The following is a 19,940-nucleotide window of genomic DNA, read 5'->3' as shown; positions in this document are numbered from 1 at the left end:
AGAAAATGGAGGTGTGAGTAAGGAATGAATGTTTGCTCGATTTCCCCTCCATTTGTCTCCGGGGTGAACTAGAGGACAGGGTGGGTGTTGCCGGGCCACATTTTAAGCTGATTTAATGTTTCAGCGGTAACTGGCCTAGGTCCTATTTAAACCCTACATACACAGTGCAGCCGGCTGATGAAATACTGTGTGTGTGTGTGTGTGTGTGTCACTCCCTCTCTCCTTCCCTTCATCCGTCTCTCTCCGTATCTCCCATCTGGCCGCCCACACTCCTCCCTGTGGTCTGACAGATTAAAGTATGAAGGGGTTTGTTGGCACAGGCCTTTGTTTGATAGTAATTGAATTGCATTTCTCCAAAGTGCCAGGCCAGCAGATGTGATGCTGTGTGTGTGTGTGTGTGTGTAGGGATAGCAGAGCAGCAGCACCATGGCTGGCCAAATATCGCCTGTCATCGTGTGACTAACATCTCCATGCTTCAGCGCCAACCTTCGCCACCTCACATCCCTGCTGCCTGACCGCCTCGGTCACAGCCAATCACATTAAAGCAGTCCCTCCACCATCCGCCTCTCATTTATACATCCGAGTCATTAAAAAAGGAAAAATTTCAAATGCTCCAATCAGACATGGACATTTGCCTCGCCAGCGTCTTGTTGGACAGGTCATCACTACAGCCAGAGTGAGTGGAGAGTAGGAGGGAGAGAGGTTATGTCTGGAGCATGAGGAACTGGATCATTCTTAGGGAAAGGGAGAGCAGCCAGCTATTGACGAACATGCTAATGTGCAGTAATCATGTTATAAAGGCTGGTTTGGCACACATCTTTTATGACCCCTATATACATTATAATTGAGCATTGAGGTATTCTATGTGAATTATTGTTTGGTTGATTTGGAATTAGCTGTGGAATGTGTGGTTGTTTCATGGGTGTGGCTTTGTGGTTCTGTAGCACACAGATGACAAGTCTGGGAAGGAGATCATCCTGGATGATACAGAGTGTCCTCTTCAGATCTTCAGAGACTGGCCCAACGACAGAGGTAGGACACCATACCACTACGGGCCCAATCATACATTCAGATCCGGCTTGTATCTAAAGTTTTACAGCACCTCTTCCATTGACAGCATTGCATGATTTATACACAGCCAAAAGCTCATTTGAACTAATAGTGAATCTACACTGGACAAAAATAGAAACACAACATGTAAAGTGTTGGTTCCATGTTTCATGAGCTGAAATAAAAGATCCCAGAAATTTTCCATAAGCAAAAACGTTATTTTTGTTAAATGTTGTGTACAAATTGGTTTACATTCCTGTTAGTGAGCATTTTTCCTTTGACAAGCTAATCCATCCACCTGACACGTGTGGCATATCAAGAGGCTGATTAAACGGCATGATTGTTACACAGTTGCACCTTGTGCTGGGGACAATAGAAGGTCATAAGCTACGGACAACAACATTGCATTTGATTGATTGACAATTTGAATGCACAAAAATGACATTGAGATCCTGAGGCCCGTTGTGACAGCCATTTAAAAAACAATAAACGTTATCTCAAATCAAATTTATTTATATAGCCCTTCTTAGATCAGCTGCTATCTCAAAGTGCTGTACAGAAACCCAGCCTAAAACTCCAAACCGCAAGCAATGCAGGTGTAGAAGCACGGTGGCTATGAAAAACTCCCTAGAAAGGCCAAAACCTAGGAAGAAACCGAGAGAGCAACCAGGCTATTTGGGGTGGCCAGTCCTCTTCTGGCTGTGCCGGGTGGAGATTATGTTCATAAATGACCAGCATGGTCAAATAATAATTATCATAGTAGTTGTCAAGGGTGCAACAGGTCAGCACCTCTACTGCTCCTGCTGTCTCTAGAAAGTTGAAAACAGCAGTTCTGTGACAGGTAGCACGTCCGGTGAACAGGTCAGGGTTCCATAGCTGCAGGAAGAACAGTTGAAACTGGAGCAGCAGCACGGCCAGGTGGACTGGGGACAGCAAGGAGTCATCATGCCATGTAGTCCTGAGGCATGGTCCTAGGGCTCAGGTCCTCCGAGAGAGAGAAAGAAAGAGAGAATTAGAGAGAGCATACTTAAATTCACACAGGACACCTGATAAGACAGGAGAAATACCCCGACACAAACTATTGCAGCATAAATACTGGAGGCTGAGACAGGAGGAATCAGGAGACACTGTGGCCCCATCCGATGATACCCCCGGACAGTTCCAAACAGGCAGGATATAACCCCACCCACTTTGCCAAAGCACAGCCCCCACACCACTAGAGGGATATCTTCAACCACCAACTTACCATCCTGAGACAAGGCCGAGTATAGCCCACAAAGATCTCCGCCACGGCACAACCCAAGGGGGGCGCCAACCCAGACAGGAAGACCACGTCAGTGACTCAACCCACTCAAGTGTCGCACCCCGCCTAGGGACGGCATGGAAGAGCACCATTAAGCCAGTGACTCAGCCCCTGTAATAGGGTTAGAGGCAGAGAATCCCAGTGGAGAGAGGTGAACCGGCCAGGCAGAGACAGCAAGGGTGGTTCGTTGCTCCAGTGCCTTTCCGTTCACCTTCACACTCCTGGGCCAGACTACACTCATACTCATACACTTATACTCTCTACACTCGCCAGTTTTAGCTTTAGCCAGTACTATCTTCAGATGAGCCTTAACGTCGGTAGCCCTGCCCCCTTTTAAACAGTATGATCACTGGATGATTCGTTTTAAGTCTAATACTGTGGGTAATGGAGTCGCCAATGACTAGGGTTTTCAATTTGCCAGAGCTAATGGTGGGAAGCTTCGGCCTCTCAGACCCCGTAACGGGAGGAGTAGAGACCAGAAACGGCTCGTCCTCTGACTCCGACTTGCTGCTTAATGGGGAGAGCCAGTTGAAAGTTTGTCGGCTGAATGAGCGACACCGGTTGAGCATTCCTACAGCATTTCCCTCCAGAAGCCAAGAGAAGGTTGTCCGGCTGCGGGGACCGTGCGAGGGGATTTATACTACTATCTGTACTTACTGGTGGCACACATGCTGTTTCATCCTTTCCTACACTGAAAAAACAAAAAAATATAAATGGTAATTAAAAAGTAAAAACCTTTAAGTTGTCAGGTAGCAAAGTAAGGTTAGCAACAAAATGCACAGCAGCACGTAAACATGTCTGCTAGTTGTGACCGTTGTGACCGGAAATGACACCTGTGCCCAACAGATGTGCCCAACAGATGTGCCCAACAGATGTGCCCAGCAGATGTGCCCAGCAGATGCATATCTGTATTTCCAGTCATGTGAAATCCATAGATTTGGGCCTAATGAATTGCATGTTGTGTTGAGGATAGTCCGTTGTCTGTAAGGATTGTATTGTTTTTATCTGAAATCCCCTGTCTATACTGCCCTCTCCTGGTAGCTCTGGGTCATAATGCATGTGTTGTTTCAGGAGACCTAGTATTCCAGCTGAAGAAGAGACCTCCAGACTACGTGCCAAAGAAGGGCCGCAAGCCAGAGGACAAGGGCCCCAGGGGGAAGGGCATGGACGTGCCCCTGCATGGGTCTCTACCCCCAGAGAAACTGCCTTACCTGGTGGAGCTCAGCCCAGGTGCGTCATACACACACGCACTGCAGATCACATATATATGACACATATACACACTCTTGAACAAGAACACACACACACATTCCCAGCCGACGCCAAATGCTGGCGTGTACAGAACTGCAGGATGTAAGACGACAGTTAATTCTACTCACATAGCTAACAGAACAGTATAATCACTGTAATTGCGCAATGACATTCACACACCAGTAGAGGCATGGTAGGCAACATGGACCAAACCTGATGCCCTGAACTTTCTAGTCTTCTGACAAGGTCAGTGAGGTGGGCCCTAGAAGCATCTCCTGCCAAGTTGACTGTACCTAGGCTTGGGCGGTATCCAGATTGTCATACCGTCCTTCTCTCATCCCGGGATTTACAGTATTACCGGCACACAAGGGGCGCTAAAAACGCAAGAAAAACCCTTTTGGGCCTCTTATTACCAGAATGCTAACAAAATTAGCCCCAAATTATAGTGAACTCACATAGAAGCTGTTAGCTAAATGCTAATGAGCGAAAACGAACTTAAACGAATTGCAAGATGGGCAAATCCAGCTCATAAAGTTTTACAAGCATAGCTGGTGTAGCTACCACTTTCGGTGAGTGTGGACATTTACAAGCAAAAGTGAACGAGGCAAATTGTGCAAAAGAACAAAGTTGTGATGCATGCTTTTCTGAAGGAAGAGCAGCATATGTACACTGAAGTACAGAGGGGAAAAAACACTATGAAGCACTGGAAATAATGGCTGCTATACAGATAAATGATCCATAGCTGCACAGCAGAGACTCACCGATAGAGAACGCTATGGACTGACTAGCTCCCGCTTTCTCCCATTGTGCTATTTACAAAAAAACACGTGACTGGCTCAACTGTTCTGGGGAACTACGGTAAACTTCATCATGTCAAATAATGTGACCGGTGAAATGAAGTTGCACAAGTTGACTGCAGGTATTAACTTAAGAAGGCTACAAATATTCACATTTATTGAAAACTTCAAATTAGAGGTCGACCGATTAATCGGATTCGCCGATTAATTAGGGCCAATTTCAAGTTTTCCTAACAATCGGAAATAGGTATTTTTACACCGATTTGGCCGAATTAATTTGTATTTTTTTAACAACTTTATTTATCATTTTATTTAACTAGGCAAGTCAGTTAAGAACACATTCTTATTTTCAATGACGGCCTAGGAACGGTGGGTTAACTGTCTTATTCAGGGGCAGAAAGACAGGTTTTTACTTTGTCAGCTCGGAGGATATCCAATCTTGCAACCTTACAGTTAACTAGTCCAACTCTCTAACCACCTGATTACATTGCACTCCACGAGGAGACTGCAGGTTAAACGAATGCAGTAAGAAGCCAGGGTAAGTTGCTAGCTAGCGTTAAACTTATCTTATAAAAAACAATCAATCATAATCACTAGTTACACATGGTTGATGATATATGGTTGATGATATTACTAGTTTATCGAGCGTGTCCTGCGTTGCATATAATCGATGCGGTGCATATTCGTGAAAAAGGACTTGTCTTGCTCCAATGTGTACCTAACCATAAACATCCATGCCTTTCTTAAAATCAATACACAAGTATATATTTTTAAACATGCATATTTAGTTAATATTGCCTGCTAACCTGGCTCGTTGCTAACCTGGCTCGTTGCGAACAGGGGATTATTTAACAAAAGCGCATTTGCGAAAAAAGCAGAATCGTTGCACGACTGTTCCAAACCATAAACATCAATGCCTTTCTTAAAATGAATACACAAAGTATATATTTTTAAACCTGCGTATTTTGCTAAAAGAAATCCAGGTTAGCAGGCAAAATTAACCAGGTGAAATTGTGTCACTTCTCTTGCGTTCATTGCACGCAGAGTCAGTGTATATGCAACAGTTTGGGCCCCCTAATTTGCCAGAATTTTACGTAATTATGACATAACATTGAAGGTTGTGCAATGTAACAAATATTTAGACTTATGGATGCTACCCGTTAGATAAAATACGGAACGGTTCCGTATTTCACTGAAAGAATAAACGTCTTGTTTTCGAGATGATAGTTTCCGGATTCGACCATATTAATGACCTAAGGCTCGTATTTCTGTGTGTTATTATGTTATAATTAAGTCTATGATTTGATAGAGCAGTCTGACTGAGCGATGGTAGGCACCAGCAGGCTCGTAAGCTTTCAATCAGCACTTTCATGCGTTTTGCTAGCAGCTCGTCGCTGTGCTTCAAGTTTTGAGCTGTTTATGACTTCAAGCCTATCAACTCCTGAGATTAGGCTGGTGTAACCGATGTGAAATGGCTAGCTCGTTAGCGGGGTGCGCGCTAATAGCGTTTCAAACGTCACTCGCTCTGAGACTTGGAGTGGTTGTACCCCTTGCAGAGGGGCTTTTGTGGAGCGATGGGTAACGCTGCTTCGAGTGTGGCTGTTGTCGACGTGTTCCTGGTTCGAGCCCAGGTAGGGGCGAGGAGAGGGACGGAAGCTATACTGTTACACTGGAAATACTAAAGTGCCTATAAGAACATCCAATAGTCAAAGGTATATGAAATACAATAGTCCTATAGTTCCTATAATAACTACAACCTAAAACTTCTTACCTGGGAATATTGAAGACTCATGTTAAAAGGAACCACCAGCTTTCAAATGTTCTGAGCAAGGAACTTAAACGTTAGCTTTTTTACAGGGCACTTTTACTTTCTTCTCCAACACTTTGTTTTTACATTATTTAAACCAAATTGAACATGTTTCATTTTAGTTGAGGCTAAATTGATTTTATTGATGTATTATATTAAGTTAAAATTAGTGTTAATTCAGTATTGTTGTAATTGTCATTATTACAAATACTTTTTTTTGTAAATCGGTATCTGTATCAGCTTTTTTTGGTCCTCCAGTAATCGGTATCGGCGTTGAAAAATCATAATCGGTCGACCTCTACTTCAAATAAATAGTTTTGATAGTATTGAAAAACCATCCCGTTGCTTTTTCCAAATGCTCCAGTATGCGGTATACTTCCCAAGCCTAACTGTACCCTCTCTCTCCCACTCGCTGAAGACACATTTCAGTTGAATGCACTGTTGTACAACTGACTAGGTATCTTCCCTTCCCCACCAAGAGAATGCTTTCAGGACTACAGTAGCTGCTGCTCGTGTTCTTCCTTGGTCAGGAATGGGGGTGGTTTGATGGGGGTGGGGGCCACAAAAAACATGGAACTCATCATTAGGAGTCACTGTGACCCCCCCCCCCCCCCGAATTAGGGTGGAGGTGAATGTTAGCAGTTTTTAATATAACTAATGATCAAGAGGCATGGGTAATTTAACCATGCTTACTACAAGTTTAGATAGCTGGATGATAGACTAATTTACTAATCACCCCCCAAAAATAGCTGACATGGGCTAATTGACTGACTGCTGATGCACAACCAAATGTCAAAGTTGCACCAGTGTTGACACCCTGGCTGAGTCCCCCTCCCCCTACAAAAGGCGCGGGCAACCAGTTGCCCATCCCTGGCCTAGGTGTTGGGTCCAGTACGATGGTCAGTCCTCACTAATGGGCTGGCCCTAACAACTACCACTTTCCACTAACCATCTCTTTCTCTCTCGCTCTCTCTCTCTGCTCCCCTGACCAACCATGCAGTGCACTAACCCTGTCTCTCAGAACCATTTTTAACCTCGGGGATTTGATTAGTACTTAAAAGATTTGAAATTTTGCAATCTGTTTGCTTACATTGCCACAAAAGTGTGTCTCCCAGGCAAGGGTTATCTGCTCTTTCTGCAGGAAAGTGATTCAAGGTGTGTGGAGGGTTTAGGTGAAGGCTGTGTGTGTTAGTGTATATATGTATTTTTATTAGTGATTATTACTGTGAGTGTGTGAGGCGAAGAAGGGCTCTGCGTTTTCTCCTTGGTGCAACATTTACACCCCATGCTGTGTCTTCTCTCTCCTGGCTTCCTGTGGTGTGTTCTGTCTGTCGCTACTACCTACTGCTGTGTCTTACTGCTGTGTCTTACTGCTGCCGCCTCTGCATGTCTGCTCACCTAGGGAGGGGGAATCACTATGGCTACTACACCTATCGGCACCACGAAGGTAAACCTACCACCCACGCCTCTCCTCCTCTCCACCACCACACCCATCTACTGCTGTGTTTCTCTGAATAGAAGTTGACTTGTGGTTGAACCTGCCCTTAAGTACAGATCTAGGATCAGACTATCCTGAAGATTATTGGTTATTCTAGTTTTGACCATTATTGTGATGGCAAAAGATCTATCTGACCTTGTATCAGTGGTTAGTTGTTAGGGTCAACTCCTACCTGATCTCCTAAGTTTCCCTTCGGCATTGATCTAGGATCAGGTTCTCCACCCCAAATGCTCGCCATAACAATTCCGTGAAAGGAAACCTTAGATCAGTGTCTGTGGGCAATTGAATGCTACTGGCCTGAATGCCTTGTTGATCAGTGGCTCAGCCAATCAGAGAAGGGCCTCACTATCTAGGACGGGACCTTAAGTCAACTCCACTGCACTAAGCCACGTTTAGGGCCCCTGCCAGACATTATTGAGCTTAGCAATAGCAAGTGCTTTTTGCAAATGAGGATTTTCACAAAACCCATAGGATTTTCAGAAGATACATGTTTTTTCCACCCTTGTTAACTAATTTGCTGCTTTGCTTTTACTAAAAATCTGTTTTTACTAATCAAAATACACAGATTATCTGGTCTACTGGAAGTTATGACAACAGGGTTTTGTATGTCTATTTCCCCTCTTATGTATTTTGTGTGTGAAGTGTATGACTCTGTCATGTGTTGGTAAGAATCTCCCTCTGTGATGTAGTGAGTGAGTGAGTGAGTGAGTGAGTGAGTGTGTCCCTCCATATTGTGAGTACTGACTGTCTCCTGGTCTCCACCATAGACGGCTCAGACTCCAGGGACAAACCGAAACTCTACCGCCTACAGCACAGTGTTACTGAGGTGGGCTCAGACACTACAGACGACTGCTCCATCCAGGTAAGGACCTGCCCTTTGTCTGTCTGTCTCATGCTACATTGATGTAGCTGTAAATTACGATGGCAGACTGGACAGCTAGTTATCTGAGCTAAAGGTCTAGTAATACTGAATGTCTCCTCTCCTCCAGCTGTTTGGTCCAGGTATCCTGCCCCACCACTGTAAACTGATGCATACGGAGGGTTTGGTGACAGTGACACCACACAGTCTGGAGGCTGAGACTTACGTGGACGGCCAGCGTGTCACCGAGACCACCGTGCTGCGAAGCGGAGCCACACTGCAGTTCGGCGCCTCCCACGTGTTCAAGTTTGTGGACCCCAGCTACGACCACAGCATGGGCAAGGGAGGGCCCGGACCGATGATGAGAGGCAGGCACAAGTCAGGGTAGGTGGGGTGAGGGGTGTTGGCGCCAGCATATACACTCACACACACTCACCGGCGCACGCGCGCACACATGCCGTGGCCGCGAGAATAGTTTTTATTTATTTATAAAGATCCCCGGTAGCCGGCACCTATGGCGACAGTCTTTCCTCAACTCTTAGCCAAGACAGACTGGCATGTATAGTATTAATATTAGCCGTCTGATTTACAATGAGTAAGTCGTGCCGCTCTGTTCTGGGCCGGATGCAGCTTAACTAGGTATTTCTTTGCAGCACTTGACCATATGACTGGACAAGAATCAAGATAAGATAAAACTAGAGCCTGTAGGACTTGCTTTGTGGAGTGTGGTGTCAAAACATCAGAGCATCTCTTTATTACGGACAGACCTCTCCCCATCTTTACAACCAAGATGGGTCATGGGGGGGTAATATTTTTTGGGGTTGCTGCGGCACCCTCAACCCCCCCCTTACTTCCCATGGCTTTGACACTCACACACACACACACACACACACACACACTTGCAGTACACTACGAATGTAGACACATTTGGAAAGTTAGCTCGCTCATCCCAGTGGTGATGACAGGAATGGCTGTGTATGGGACAGGAAGCAGCGGAGACCGGCTGAAACCAGTGTCATCAGTCCCAGGATGCATCTCTCAGCTGCCTGACTGAACAGCACAATGGTGTGTTCTGAACAGGCCATGACAGCATAGCCTCCTGTTTACACATAGCTGCCAGCCACCAGAGATGACATGTGCATCCTTATTGGAGCCTTATTCCCTATATAGTGCACTACTTTTAACTAGAGCCCTCTGGGTCCTGGTGAAAACCAATGTACTTTAAAGGGAATAGAGTGCCATTTAACCCAGCCATGGCCTACCTGATAGTCATTCTGGTCTAGAACCCTGTGTCCTTAGTACACCAAACTATCTTCTGATAGTTGAATCTTTAGTCAAAACCTATATCCTGTCAGGTATCCTACCCACCTCTACAGCTCAGCCAGTGCTGCTGAATTCCATTTAGCAGGATTCTGACGTGTGTGTGTGTGTGTGTGTGTGTGTGTGTGTGTGTGTGTGAGAGACTCGTTCCCTGGGGTTGGGATGTGACTCTAAGCCCGTAGTTGACCACATCGCTGCCGTGGAAACAGATGCCACGTGGGCGAGAGGGGGAGGAGCCATCTGGGTGCAGCAGGTTTAGCTCTAATTTAACTCTGGCTGCAGAGAGAGGGAGCCGAAAAGAGATGTAGAGAGAGAGTGGGGGAAAGAGAGGAGGTGGGCAGAGAGAGGGAGTGGAAGTGCCAGAATGGGGAAAAAGAGGGTAAAGAGGTAGAGTTGGGTTGCCTGCCAGGCTTGGGCTGTTGTAAGGACACTCTAATCTGATCAGTCCGGGCTGGCTGGCTGGGGTGTGGCCTGCAGTGCTGTGTCATTAACGAGGCAGAGAGGACCAGGACCCTGGCGCCCCACACGCTCACACACTCAGATCACTGCTGCAGCCTCCTCTGCTCACTACAAACACTACTCCAACCAGAGAGCGAGGGGGAGAGAGAACAGGACGGGGACACTGCCAGGTGAGACAAGAGTAATGTCTTCCTATGGTTAGACAGTGGTAGGGCAGGGTTTCTACTTCTCACAGAGGAGAATGTGTTGCATTTGTGGACTATGGCTGGATAGGACGTCTCCACCACATGGGCAAGGACGCTATAGTAGATGACTGGAGAATGACCTAGGCTCTCATTGACAGTAGATTTGAGGATTCAAGAAGATGACCATATTAGCATGTTATCAGTCGTTAGGCTTCTAGAGTGCGTTTGGTGAGTGGAGACTGACTGTTGATGTAGATCCACTAATTAGAGAGTCATTAAGTCTGTGTATATCTGGGCTTTAGGCTAAGGACAGAATTCCCATGATGTTAATTTGAACAGCCACGTTGGCTTGATGTATAACATTTGGGCTGGCTGGCTGGGCTGGTTAATTTATTCATGTTTGTGGATGTAGTGATAAACCCTAATCCACCGTTAATGCTGTGGCCTGATGTTAGAGAGGATGACATCTGGGTGAGAGAGGGAACGAGGGAGTGGAAAAGAGAATAGATCAGAGGACTTTTGGGACAGTTCTGGTGCATTTCTTGCTACTTGTACATTGGGACACGTATGTTTGCTATGGGACCTCCATGCTCCATGACCTCCAAAAACTCAAATGGCTTTGAACAGCAATGGAAATCAAATGATACCAATTTAGTTCAAACTCAGACTATGGGTTTTGCTCTAAGTATGGGACTGTGTTGTGATTGGCCTGAACCAGTCCTCTCTGGTCAATTACACAGCTTTCAGTAAGAGAGGCTACAGTCACATGTTCCCCTCAGGGCAGGCCGTATGGCTGTACTGTAGAGATCAGGATGTGTGTCCTCTTGTCATGGGTCAGCATATGAAATAGTAAGTCCTTTTCTTTAGAACAGACAGCTCTGTCTTTGCGTCTGGTGTGTGTGTGTGTGTGTGTGTGTCTGCGTACGTGCGCCTGGTGGGTGTGTGTGTGCATCTGGTGTGTGCGTACGTGAGTGTGCGTGCGTGTGTGCATGCGCCTGGTGTGTGTGCTCGTGTGCGTCGCCTGGTGTGTGTGTGTGTGTGTGTGTGTGTGTGTGTGGTGCTGTGGATTATATCTGAGCTCCTGTCATTCTCTCCCAGTAATGAAAGTCCCTCCTGCCTGCTCTGCCTGGGAGATGTTCTGTCCTTGAGCTTATTGTCTCTCTCTTTCTGGCCACCTCTCTCTCTTTCTGGCCCATCTGTCAAGCAGAAGTGTTCCTGAGACGACCTTTGACCTGCAAGGGGACCTCCACAGTGGGACGGCCCTCTCCACCAGCAAGGTACAGTAGCTCCCCCTCCATGTCAATGTGTGTCCCTTGGTGTTCTCAGCATTACGTGTGTGGTGGTTGTATGTGATTGCGGTCAGAGTGTTTCATATGTTGTGTGTGTAGTTGCTGTGTTTGAGGGATCTTAGTGCCAACGTTCGGCAGCAGAACATTCCACCATGAAGTGTATTGCTGTGTTACTGCAGAGCTCAGGGAAGCTGGAAATGGAGCGTTCATCCAACGGCAGCGAGAGAGGCATGGTCAAACCCATGATCCGCGGGGAGCAGCAGGACAGCAGGTGAGGCACACACACACCTGGAATCAATGAATTAATGGGGACATTAGTAGCTCAGTTGGTAGAACATGGCGCTTGCAACGCCAGGGTTGTGGGTTCGATTCCCACGGGGGACCAGTATGAAAATGAATGCACTTACTACTGTAAATCCCTCTGGATAAGAGTGTCTGCTTAATGTAAATGAAATCTCCACTCTAGTTAACTCAGTTGAAGCGAGGTCAACTGCTACTCGAGACAGCATCTGTGTTTACAGTTGTGCTGCCTAGAGAGCAGTGGTATAGTAGCTTACATCATAACTCTGTCACGCTACGGTCCCCTGCTCTGTCGGACACACCATCTCCAGCCATGCCTTGTGAACCAGGGGAAACCCGAGCCTCACTGAGCTGCACTGGGGCCCCTCATCAGTAATACAGATCGCAGGGCACACAAATACACACGTTAATGGTATACACACACGGCTGCTCACTCTGACGCACAGGGAAGCTCATGCACTCACACATCCGGAGCAGACTGGAGCCATGCTGTACCAGCGTGTGCAGGCCCTGCCTCTGGAGAGGTGAACGGGCGCGGGGTGAACGGGCGCGGGGTGAACGGGTCCTATGTGTGCTGGTTTACTGAGAGCCTCTGTCCTCCCTGCAGGTCCCAGGACAGCCTGAGCCCAGAAGTGACGCTGCCAGCCAGCATCGAGTTCAGGGACAACTGTGAGTCCTTCTCTGCTGGAGCTGAGTACTGGCTCACTCTGCCCTTCTTTCTCTCTTTCTTTGTTTCTAGCTTTTTCTTTTCTCTCACTCTATTTGAGTCTTTCTCTTACCATCTCTCTCTATACCTGCTGTGTAGTTTAGTAATATCTCTCTATACCTGCTATGTAGTTTAGTAATATCTCTCTATACCTGTTGTGTAGTTTAGTAATATCTCTCTATACCTGTTGTGTAGTTTAGTAATATCTCTCTATACCTGCTGTGTAGTTTAGTAATATCTCTCTATACCTGTTGTGTAGTTTAGTAATATCTCTCTATACCTGCTGTGTAGTTTAGTAATATCTCTCTATACCTGCTGTGTAGTTTAGTAATATCTCTCTATACCTGCTGTGTAGTTTAGTAATATCTCTCTATACCTGCTGTGTAGTTTAGTAATATCTCTCTATACCTGCTGTGTAGTTTAGTAATATCTCTCTATACCTGTTGTGTAGTTTAGTAATATCTCTCTATACCTGCTGTGTAGTTTAGTAATATCTCTCTATACCTGCTGTGTAGTTTAGTAATATCTCTCTATACCTGCTGTGTAGTTTAGTAATATCTCTCTATACCTGTTGTGTAGTTTAGTAATATCTCTCTATACCTGCTGTGTAGTTTAGTAATATCTCTCTATACCTGCTGTGTAGTTTAGTAATATCTCTCTATACCTGCTGTGTAGTTTAGTAATATCTCTCTATACCTGTTGTGTAGTTTAGTAATATCTCTCTATACCTGTTGTGTAGTTTAGTAATATCTCTCTATACCTGCTGTGTAGTTTAGTAATATCTCTCTCTATACCTGCTGTGTAGTTTAGTAATAGTGATAACTAGATAAAGGCCATCCACACCATCTTGCTACAGTGCATTTAGCTGGTGTCTGAAAGGTATTGACTCATTGTCTGCAAGCTGCCGCCAACTGGCTTTTAATGTTGTCCACTGCCCCTAGTGGTTTTATTGAACACGGTCATGTCAACATTAACTGAAATGTTATTATGTAAATACGCATATTGTTAGACCTTAGTACCATAGAGGTCATATCTGTATGACTGTCGACATGAATTAGTCAGGCTGTGAAAATAGCAGGTGGTAGCATGCAGGGCTCTTTCTCTCTTTCTTTCTCTCCCTCTTTCTCTCTCTCGCTCTTTCTCTCGCTCTTTCTCTCGCTCTTTCTCTCGCTCTTTCTCTCGCTCTTTCTCTCGCTCTTTCTCTCGCTCTTTCTCTCGCTCTTTCTCTCGCTCTTTCTCTCGCTCTTTCTCTCGCTCTTTCTCTCGCTCTCTCTCTCTCTCTCCCTCTCTCTCTTTCTCTCTCTCTCTCTCTTGATCGAGCAATTGGTTGATTACCTTCTAATCAATAGGGAGCCAAACCCACCAGTCTGTTCTGTGAATGACATGCAATGATTCTCCAATGAACACACACTGAATGTACTGCTACTTCTGATGTATGTGATGGGCTCTCCCGCTCCCCCTTTGGCATAGCTTTATTGGTTTAAGCCATTTTAACTTGCCTTTCAAGCCCTATTATATGCAGAACCTTGTTTGTGGACTCTAGTCTTGGGCCCGGCTGAAATCAGTCTCTGTGTATTTGAAGTTGTGCGAGCTTATGTGTTTGGCCGTGGAGCAGAGAGAGCAGAGGCCTTTGATTTCTTATATCGGGGGGGGGGGGGGGGGGGTTGCTCTCTCACAACTCTCACAACTCTCACAATGCACTATAAACAGCCCCTGCTGGGGAACCAGGAAGCCAGGGTTGGGGACAATGTTATCACAAGGCCCTTCTGTAAACACACAAACATGCACACAGTCACTCCTGTAGCAAAATCAGGACTGACCCATCTGCCTGTGTCACGTGAACTCACACCGCACCGTTGTCACCCTCCTTGCCCCCACCATGCACCCTCCAGCCGAAGATACCTTCCTGACGGCCATCATCAACTACACCAACAGCTCCACGGTGCACTTCAAGCTGTCCCCCACCTACGTGTTGTACATGACCTGTCGCTACGTCATGTCCAGCCACTACCGGCCCGACATCGGCCCCTCGGAGCGCACCCACAAAGTCATAGCCATCGTCAACAAGATGGTGAGCATGATGGAAGGAGTCATCCAGGTGAGTGTCCATCCTGCCTCCACGCCGTATTTTTTCTCCTCCTCATTCTAATTAGGAGGACATTCAAGGTTTACGGCCTGGGTTTGATGTGTATATGACCACGTTATATCCTCAGCCAGTTGCCTGGAAAAAGGACACTCTGACAAAAATACTTTTGTTCTCTTCACTTTTATATTTTTCTTTTGATGAGTTATTTTTACTTCCCTCTAGAGATACAGGTGACCCAGGACCGAAACAAAACCCCAAACCCTGTAGCTGACTAGGTAGTCGTCCCGGTAGTCGTAGTATTTTGTAAGATTTCTCTTGGTTTATTCAACCAGGTCATTTCCACTGAATAATTTGAAGAGGCGTGAAGCCCATGTTATGTCTGTGTGTCCAGCGTCTCTGTGTCCCCCTCCCTAATGTATTCACTGAAACACACCGAAATACAGGATCATTGTGGTGTTCCAATAGCACTCTCAGCCAGCACAAAACCCATATGACATTTTGTACTAGTGTAGCAGTAATACCCATACTCTGGGACACCAACCCTGAGTTATGTGTGAATAACAGAAATGGTCCAAAACAATCAAACCTAGCAGAGTTTGACTGACTCCTCACAGCACTCTAATATGGTGTGAGTTTAGACCTGTTTGTCTGGTCAGTTCTCATGGGATTCCTCATCCTGTCAATATACAACCTTAGACACTCAATTTACATACCGATTGTAGTCTGTTAATAGATAGATGATTATCTGTCTGCACACTGACCGTGTCTGTCACAGACACATACTAGACACACACAGTGCAGGAGCATTAGGGATATCTGTCTGCGTTGCTCTGTGTGTGTCTTATAGAAATCTTATAGAAATCATCCTGATGATTTTGGAAATTCAAGTCTTAAACCTTCATGAGGGACATTCGTAATATAATCTGTGTTCCTTAAATAATCAATCTGCACAGCAATGTCCCTGCCTCCTACAGGGAGCAGAATTGTGGGTACATTCAAAACTAGTTTCTGCCAGTAGAGTCTGTGCCTTCTCTTGCTATATTTAAAGGAAAAGGCATTTCCCATACACTACCAAAGTGGAGTTCATGTGTATTTCACATGACCATTTGTGTGTGTGAGTGCTGTGTGTTGTGTTCTGTTGACATACCTGTGTGTGAATCTGTCCATGCCATGGCTTTTGTTGACAGTCTTTCTCTGTCCTGTGGGATGTCTTGTCTGTTTCCCCCCCTCACCTCTGTGACAGGAGATTCCTGAAGAGGACCAGGTAGGACACCTAACACGTTGCTCGGGGAGAGAGCGCTCTCTCTCTCTCATCTCTCACTCAGTCTCGCCCTCTATCGTCTCAGTCAAGCTTCGCTCAGTCCTCCATGCTTCTTTTCTCCATAACAGAAACCAAAAACCCCTCAACCAAACAATCCCTTCTCCAACAGCCAAATAATCCCTTCTCCAACAGCTGGACTCTAAAACACCAACACAATAACCCTCATTCAGCCTTCAACCTGGAACATGTGGTACTAAAACCAACAACAAATCTCTGATTGTGGCAACATTGAAATAATTGTCATTTCCATGTGACCTCATGCTTTACTGCACTTCAGTGTGGATGAGAGACAAACCCCAACGTTCTTTTGCTTTTGTTGAATTTTTCCCTTCTCCATTTTTTATTTTGTCTGTGGTTTGACATGGTTGTTCTTTTGGATGCGTTCTGTCCTGTGGCCGTTCTGAAGTGGGGGTGTTGTCGTTTCTTTGTGGGGATAGACGAGTGCGGAATACACACGGACCAGCGCCGGCCGAGACAAGTCGGGGAGGACCTTGTGTATCCCTTATTCTTTGTGTTAAGGGGACATTGACATTAGCTCATCACACAGACCAGACACTGGGCTCTAAAGCTTTAGCAGCCTGTTCAGTTTACTCCTGTTTATCTCTGCTACATGTTAGAGGTGTTCAAGAACCGCATCACAGGCTAAAATACATGAGAACTGAGCTGAATGTCCATCCCAGGCCAGTATTTGTTTGTATACTGGTTGATGTGGAATGTGGTCCCCTTGTAGAGATGCAGTAGCTACTGCTAGAGGAAGTAGACCGCATTTATATCAGGACATGCAGGGAACTGCTCCACACAGAAGCTAGCAAGAAAATAAAAGTGGAATTAAATTTCCTGTAGGCACTGTTCTAACGTCAGTTTTCCCTAAATGGTTAAGGTTCGGATTGGGGGAGGGTCAACTGATCTTAGATCTGTGCCTATTAGCTGTACAATATGTTTATTCAATATATTATTTGATATGACAAAGAGCCTGTTAATCCAGTAGTCTACTCTGCACACACTGGGGGCCAGTGTCTGGTTCTGGACGTCTTGGATTTGGGTGGGGTAGGGTGGCAGGTGCACAAGTCTATCCCTTGAGTGCTGCTACTGCTCATGGCTGTGAGTCTGAGAAAGTCCCCCCTTCACCCTGTGTCTGTTTATACCTCCTCTCTGACCCCCTGCTCTCTCTCTCTCTCGGTCTGTCCTGCTCTGTGATTGGTGTATTTCAGAAGCAGAAGAACATTGCGGGGGCCCTGGCTTTCTGGATGGCCAATGCCTCAGAGCTGCTCAACTTCATCAAGCAGGACAAGGATCTGTCGCGCATCACACTGGACGCCCAGGACGTGCTGGCACACCTCGTCCAGATGGCCTTCAAGTGAGTGCCCCGACTTCCTCCCTACCCTCTGGCCCCGTCTCTTTCCTAACACCTGGTCCTCTCCTCTCTGTAGTTCGATGCTCCTCCGTCTTCTTGGCCAGCCTCATTAAATGCCCCGGTTTGTCTTCTTTCTACTCCTCTTTGCCCCATCATTCCCACTTCTTGTTCCTGTCCCTCTTCTGATCACTTCTCTGCCCCCCACTTTCTCACCCATGACCTGGAGACCAGGCTTTACCTTATCCTGCTCCCAGCTCTGTTTGTGTGCTAGTCACACGGTGCAGCAGCCCACACTACCCTGTCAATCCTGTGTATGTACGCCATCAGGGCTAACTCGAACCACATGTGAGTAATAGTATGATTGGACAATTATTATGCTAATTCTAGATCAAAATTTGAAGTACCCTGCCATTGCTGGCATCGATTCTCCTGAGTGGAAAACAAAATATAGATGTCTGCTGCCCATGGAAAAATGGCCCTCGTTCACAATGTCGTAGCTAGTGGTTAGCGGCCCATGCTAACTTCTGCCTGAGCTGTCCCATGAGCAATAAAAATAGCAGAGGGACAGGGGGTTAAGCAAGATAATTGTGTTGCTTCAGCTCGAACCATGTAAGGATCTGGAGGAAGTAAATCTAGCCCTTGTCCGTACTGTTTCTGGAGTCTGTGTGTGGATGCAGGAACACAAAGGGGAGCTGTGAATGTGGAATGTCTTGGGCCTGGCTTGTTGGCCAGGCTGGAGCAGGGCTGTATGGGCCTGGGGAGAGGGGAAAGGTCCCAGTAAAAACCGTTTCCACGGCTCTCCCGTTCCCAAGTTCTGCTCGCTGCTCCCTGGAATGGCTAGCTGAAACAACTGGTGCTTTGTCTTTTTCCCGGAGCAGAGCGGTGGCTGTGCCGGCCAGGCCAGACCACTGGTTTACTGTGGGATTCCAGAGGAAGTCCCGTTAGGTGTGTGTGTGTGCACGTTTCTGCATTCTTCTGTATATGTGTCTTTTATGTGTGTGTGTTGCTCTCAGGACAAGTGTTGCTCTCAGGACAAGGGAACGTATGTGTGTTTGACTTCATGTAGGTGGACGTATATGCATTGTATGTGTCTTTTTTATTTATCCATATCCGTGTGGACCGTACAGAACCAATGTGTTGTTGTGTTATCTCAGGTACCTGGTCCAGTGTCTGCAGTCTGACCTGAGTAACTACATGCCTGCCTTCCTGGACGACCCAGAGGAACAGAACCCTCAAAGGCCCAAAATAGGTGACTCCCCTCTGTTCATACACGGTCTGACACTCTTACTGTGTATATATTAAACTCATCCAGGCCACAGTGGGGGGATACTGTTACATTTGGAAACTCAGCAACAACAAAAAAAGTCCTCTTACTGTCAACTGTTTATTTTCAGCAAACTTAACATGTAAATATTTGTATGAACATAACAAGATTCAACAACTGAGACATAAACTGAACAAGTTCCACAGACATGTGACTAACAGAAAATGAATAATGTGTCCCTGAACAAAAGGGGGGGGTCAAAATCAAAAGTAACAGTCAGTATCTGTTGTGGCAACCAACTGCATTAAGTACTGCAGTGCATCTCCTCCTCGTGGTCTGCACCAGATTTGCCAGTTCTTGCTGTGAGATGTTACCCCACTCTTCCACCAAGGCACCTGCAAGTTCCCGGGCATTTCTGGGGGGAATGGCCCTAGCCCTCACCCTCCAATCCAACAGGTCCCAGACGTGCTCAATGGGATTGAGATCCGGGCTCTTCGCTGGCCATGGCAGGAAATCATGCACAGAACGAGCAGTATGGCTAGTGGCATTGTCATGCTGGGGGGTCATGTAAGGATGAGCCTGCAAGAAGGGTACCACATGAGGGAGGAGGATGTCTTCCCTGTAACGCACAGCATTGAGATTGCCTGCAATAACAACAAGCTCAGTCCAACGATGCTGTGACACACCGCCACAGACCATGACGAACCCTCCACCTCCACCTCCAAATCGATCCCGCTCCAGAGTACAGGCCTCAATGTAACGCTCATTCCTTCCATCACGCGAATCTGACCATCACCCTTGGTGAGACAAAACCGCGACTTGTCAGTGAAGAGCACTTTTTGTCAGTCCTGTCTGGCCCAGCGACGGTGGGTTTGTGCCCATAGGCGACGTTGTTGTCGGTGATGTGTGATGTGTGTTACAAGCCCTCTTTCCAGACTCTCTCAGCCTATTGCGGACAGTCTGAGCACTGATGGAGGGATTGTGCGTTCCTGGTGTAAATCGGACAGTTGTTGTTGCCATCCTGTACCTGTCCCGCAGATGTGATGTTGGGATGTACCGATCCTGTGCTGGTGGTGTTACACGTGGTCTGC

At 46.4% G+C, this 19,940-nt stretch overlaps 1 protein-coding gene across 23 annotated transcripts in view; it reads left to right on the top strand.

Moving 5' to 3' along the window:
* The window catches only part of LOC109900730 (afadin), a 124,325-nt gene that overhangs the window by 71,282 nt on the left and 33,103 nt on the right, over positions 1-19,940 (top strand). For 14 of the 23 annotated variants that reach the window (XM_031837160.1, XM_020496514.2, XM_020496510.2 and 11 more), the window contains exons 7-18: positions 945-1,032; positions 3,425-3,583; positions 7,611-7,655; positions 8,474-8,568; positions 8,696-8,949; positions 11,737-11,806; positions 11,998-12,089; positions 12,726-12,787; positions 14,717-14,922; positions 16,154-16,174; positions 17,443-17,588; positions 18,740-18,834. In XM_031837160.1, coding sequence (XP_031693020.1) covers positions 945-1,032; positions 3,425-3,583; positions 7,611-7,655; positions 8,474-8,568; positions 8,696-8,949; positions 11,737-11,806; positions 11,998-12,089; positions 12,726-12,787; positions 14,717-14,922; positions 16,154-16,174; positions 17,443-17,588; positions 18,740-18,834 — 1,333 coding nt within the window. The remainder of the gene's footprint in view (positions 1-944; positions 1,033-3,424; positions 3,584-7,610; positions 7,656-8,473; positions 8,569-8,695; positions 8,950-11,736; positions 11,807-11,997; positions 12,090-12,725; positions 12,788-14,716; positions 14,923-16,153; positions 16,175-17,442; positions 17,589-18,739; positions 18,835-19,940) is intronic. The other 9 variants (XM_031837161.1, XM_031837164.1, XM_020496517.2 and 6 more) reach the window with 3 other exon arrangements.

This window comes from Oncorhynchus kisutch, linkage group LG12 (genome assembly GCF_002021735.2).
Source record: "Oncorhynchus kisutch isolate 150728-3 linkage group LG12, Okis_V2, whole genome shotgun sequence".
In the NCBI taxonomy this organism is placed as follows: Eukaryota; Metazoa; Chordata; class Actinopteri; order Salmoniformes; family Salmonidae; genus Oncorhynchus; species Oncorhynchus kisutch.
Note: the sequence above shows the minus strand (reverse complement) of the source record. Positions and strands in the feature narration are given on the sequence as shown.